Raw genomic sequence first — 5,060 nt, forward strand, 5'->3', positions numbered from 1 at the left:
AAGGGGCAACTGAAAGAGAGTCAATTTAGACTGAATATAAGGAAGAAATTTTTTTTTACTATGAGGGTGGTGAGACACTGGCACAGATTGCCTAGAGAAGTGGTGGATGCCCATCATTGACGATTGTATTGGGTTTACGCAGCAAACTAGCAGTGGGGGCTGCAGGGGTGGCTTCTGTGAGAACACAGCAGGGGCTGCCCCCATGTGGGACAGAGCCGATTCCAGCTGGCTCCAAGATGGGCCTGCCGCTGGCCAAAGTTGGCCCATCAGTGATGTTGGTAGCGCCTCTGAGATAGCATATTTAAGAAAGGGTAAAAACACTGCACAACAGCAGCTGTGAGAGAGGAGTGAGAAAATGTGAGAGAAACAACTGTGTGGACACCAAGGTCAGTGAAGAAGGAGGGGAGTAGATGCTCCAGGCCTTGGAGTAGAGATTCCCCTGCAGCCCATGAAGAAGACCATGGTGGAGCAGATATCCACCCTGCAACCCATGGAGGACCTCACACTGGAGCAGGTGGATGTGCCCTGAAGCACAACCTGCAGCCTGTGGAGAGCCCATGCTGGAGCAGGCTCCTGGCAGGAACTGTGGCCTGTGGAAAGGAGCCCACACAGGAGCAGGTTTTCTGGCAAGACCAGTGACCCCATGGGGGACACACACTGGAGCAGTCCATTCCTGACTGTAGCCTGTGGGAAGGACCCACTGTGGAGCAGTTCATGAAGGACTGTATCCTGTGGGAGGGACCCCATGCGGGAGCGGGAAAACAGTGTCAGGAGGAAGGAGCAGCAGAGATGAAGCATTATGAACTGACCACAACCCCCATTCCCCCGTCCTCCTGCGCTGATCGGGGCAAGGGGGTAGAGAAGTCAGGAGTGAAGTTGAGCCTGGGAAGCAGGAAGGGTTCGGGGGAAGGTGTTTTTAGATTGATTCTTATTTCTCATTATCCTACACTGTTTGTTTTGCAATGAATTAAATTAATATCCCCAAGTCTAGTCTGTTTTGCCCATGATGGTGATTGACGAGTGATCTCCATGTCCTTATCTTGACCCATGTGTTTTTTGTCCTATTTCTCTCCCCATCTTGTTGATGGAGGGGGCATGATGGAGTGGCTTGGTGGGGACCTGGTGTCCAGCCAAGGTCAACCCACCAGAACGGGGCTCTGAGCAACCTGATCCTAGTGAAAGATGTCCTTGCCCACGGCAGGGGGGTTGGAACTAGATGACCTTTGAAGGTCCCTTCCAACCAAAACCATTCTATGAGTCTATGATTTTGGAGAAATGTACAGTTTCATTTTCTTATGTACAAATGCAACATAAACAAACAAAAAAAAAGAAACCAAAACCATTTACATATCTATTTGCCTTTTAAAACAAATTCCTGTCTATTTTCTATGACTATTACATTTTGGTCATTTTGGCTGAAATGGTCTACAAGGGTCTGGACTATACACAGTGGCTTTCTAACTCAGGTACATTTATAAGTGCATCATATTAACAGCCTTCTTGCTGCCATTATTTTTAGTCAATACCTTTCTGCACTGGATTAGAACCAGAGGGCTCACAGGAACAATATAAATTGCTAACACTGATGCTGTGCAGCTGCTTTTTCCACAGCAGACTAATGACAAAATGTGAAGGTCAGGTATCTCTAAATTGTATATGGTGAGATATGAGTAGAGCATGAGAATAACCATGAATTCTCTTGTTAATCTGGATTCTGGCAACAAATCCTTTGTTCTCTTACCTGCTAAAGCAGGGAGTAAAACTGCTACCTCTATAATTTGTGCTGGTTTTTTATTCAAGGTTCAGTGTCCAATGAAAGAACAGCCTATTAAAACAGGCAGCCTGAGCTGTTCAGCGGAAAAGTGAGTAATCTAACCCACCAGTATGCAGCAACAGCCACAATGGGAGAGACATGGAGAGGTTACATCTATTATGTTTTACAGTTTTACAAAACTGAGTATAGAAACAGATACCAGGACATGATCTAGCATATAACAGTAATAAAAAGAAAGTTGCCCAGAATAAGGTATTCACTCAAGATTGGCTCATTGTCTTATAATATTTTGGGCATTTGCCATATTCCTCTTTAATAAAAATTCAACTTTACAATAGGTAAAAATAAAATCCTTTCCAAAAGGAATCTGTCTGCAAATAAAGCATCTGGAATGTTTTAAAATGAATCAAGAGTCCAAAATGCTAAAGGGAAAACCAGGCCCTTTGTAAAAAAAAAAAGAAATAAAACTATAAAATTATGAAAAAAGTGGAAGGAGATGGCAGCACACTTTCTTTGATCTGAAAACTGAATTAACATTTTTCTTATAGTGGATTTAATTTAAGTATTCGAGACCATTGTTAACCAGACATTCAACACACTAGCAACTCTATTACACAAAAAGCAGAAATACTGGCAGTAGGAGTATTATCATAAGTAACAGAATATACTGTATTAGTGCTTCCTATAAGAACCACTAACAATGCAGATGAACAGTATTTTTGCTTGCAATTACAGCTGCAGTTGTTTTAGTTGTGACACTAAAGATCAGTGCTGTCTGAATCCTTGGAAGTCTTTCTGCCTCTTTCTGTACTCTACCATGTCACAGGTACATCACACCTATCGATAAAACATGTGACACTATGTCACATCACACCTATTGATAAAATTTTGCTGTATTTGGAGATGGCTACTGGTGAAAAGGGCAGAGTAACAACTTACATGAAAAAGGAGCAATTCAGAGGTGAGAGAGGCAGGAGGTTTTTTACAACCGAAATACATTCAATTTAAAAAAAGGTAAATTTATCATTTTGGTGTCTAAGACTAGCATTAGAGAGCATATAATTCATTCAAGACAAGAGAGTAGATAAGCAACCCAGAAATAAAACTCGTTTATTAATTTGATTTGCAAGTTATTTTTACTACCCGAAGGAGAGGAATCAAGTTTTCCTTCCAAGCTTATTAGAGATTTTCCTTACAAAACACCTTATTTTATTCTAGATTCAACCTATTTAAACATTCCTTTATATGAGGTAAAAAGGAGTGTGGCTTCTAACAATAGTGCTGTTTGTTATATCAGGATTGAGATATCTAAGATTGTCTCAACTTGAGCAAATAAAATAAGACTTGTACTTACCGATATATCATCACTAAAATCTATTTCATCCAAATCAAGGTACTCAGGGGCTTCCATTATTCTTCTATGGACATTTTGGGTGAGTCAGCACAGTAGTAAAGACCTAATTAAGAAAACAGAAATGGATTGTCTACTAAAGAGTAAAAACCACACAGAAATGGTTTAATATAGTTGCTAGATTACTGAAAACATTTAACTTGTAAAGTCTTTCATAACTTAATCCTAAAAGCTAAATATGATTTGCCATCTCTACTCTGCATATCATGAAGAAGCCATTTCAATTTTTAGGGAGAATAGCTAAGTGGTACTTGAACTGGAAATCAAAAATACTTGATTCAGCATTACTCAGTCCTTCCAGAAGTTCAATACAGGTGTTCAATACCTAAGCTGTTGAGCACCCTCATGACCCTGCAACCATAGCTGCATGAATAACGTATCTTCTCTCAAGGATACTATTACTTTACTGGCCTGAACACAGCAACTTCTGTTACTATAGTTTTCCTCTGCTCAAGAAGGCAGAAAAGAACTGAGAATCATGCTGTGCACAGAAAACAAAATCCTATCACACCTTATCTCCACTTCGCCGTACAAGCAGACTAACACACAACGCAGACAGTGCTTTACAGATGGATGATTTATCTCTCAGCCTGCAAGTGCACTTCCCCCAAAACAGTAACCAAGGCAAAACCAGAATTATATCAGTGTGCACTGATTATCAGGGGCCTTAACCATTTCCTCACAGCAGAGAAAAAGAAGAGGAAACTCTCTTGCAAAGCAAGAAATTTGTCTGGAAAATTCAGTATGTAATTCTGAATAAACTGGAGCTTAAACAATCAGAAGATCAAAGACAATAAAATCCTCATTACTTTCTTAATCCTAACTAGAATGAAAGTGTGCATTATCACTACAGACAAGTACAACAGAAGTAAAAGTGGAAAAAGAAGCTATTTTAAAGGAAGCTGAAAAAGAGAAGTGATAATGCATTTTTAAATAATGTGAGGCACTACGTAAGTGTTAAGTATTACTATGGAAGCAAATTAAATCCTTCTAATATTTGTACATAACAAAAAAGAAATGCCTGAAGGAAAAAAATAATACAAGCCCAGTTTATTCATATGACAACTGCCAAGAAATATGTTTATGAATAATGAAGTCAGCTGTGTAGGTCTAAATAAAATCACTGTGTGACACATTCATGTGTTGTTAAGAATATCCTAGGATAAGGGGTTTGAAGAAAATGCTTTTCTGCAGGTGTTATACTTATCGGCAAACAAAACCTCAGTCATTAATCTCCTTCATAACACCCCACCCAAGCACAAAGCTGATCTTAAGACACCTGTTCTTGAAAAGTTATTAGAAGACGAACCAAGAGGCAAATCTACAGTTTCAAGCTGAAAGAGCTGGAAAAGCAAATTTTTGTTTCTCACCAAGTTACTGAAGGAAAACTTGATGATTCAGCATCATTTTCCTTTTAAATGAACAAAAAAAAGACATGGGTTTTCTTTAATGTATTAGGATATTTCTGCTCCTTGCAATATGAGAAGGAAGGAACTCCTGGGAAGGAGAAACTGGAGAGGAAGGCAGCATGTAAGAACAACCTCAGCTACCTATTATTGGCTCTCACTGTGGCTGTTAGACTTGAGCGAAGCAGTGGGAAAGGAGATGGCTACAAAAAGGTAAAAAGTGTATAAAGCCCTCAGTCCAACTTGATATGAGGAAACAGAAGTGGCTATAATGTGAAACTAATCAGAAGCTTTTCATTTTGCACAATTCCCAAATGCTAAGTTTGTTCTTAGAGGGAACCACTACAATCAGACAAAATCCTTGCAATGAAGGGAATTAACTGTTGTGAAAAGGTGTGGCACATTAAAGTCTACAGATTCTTTTCCACATTAAAGATTTTGCTTTCTTAACAGAAACACAGAATTTCAG

At 39.5% G+C, this 5,060-nt stretch overlaps 1 protein-coding gene across 1 annotated transcript in view; it reads right to left on the minus strand.

Annotated features, from left to right (window-relative positions):
- The window catches only part of SNCAIP (synuclein, alpha interacting protein), a 55,047-nt gene extending 51,862 nt beyond the window's left edge, over window positions 1-3,185 (minus strand). The window contains exon 1 of the mRNA XM_009321106.1: window positions 3,129-3,185. Within this exon, the coding sequence (XP_009319381.1) occupies window positions 3,129-3,185 (57 nt within the window). The remainder of the gene's footprint in view (window positions 1-3,128) is intronic.
- Window positions 3,186-5,060: the final 1,875 nt, after the last annotated feature.

The sequence above is a fragment of the Pygoscelis adeliae genome, unplaced genomic scaffold, assembly GCF_000699105.1.
Source record: "Pygoscelis adeliae isolate BGI_AS28 unplaced genomic scaffold, ASM69910v1 Scaffold83, whole genome shotgun sequence".
NCBI lineage: Eukaryota > Metazoa > Chordata > Aves > Sphenisciformes > Spheniscidae > Pygoscelis > Pygoscelis adeliae.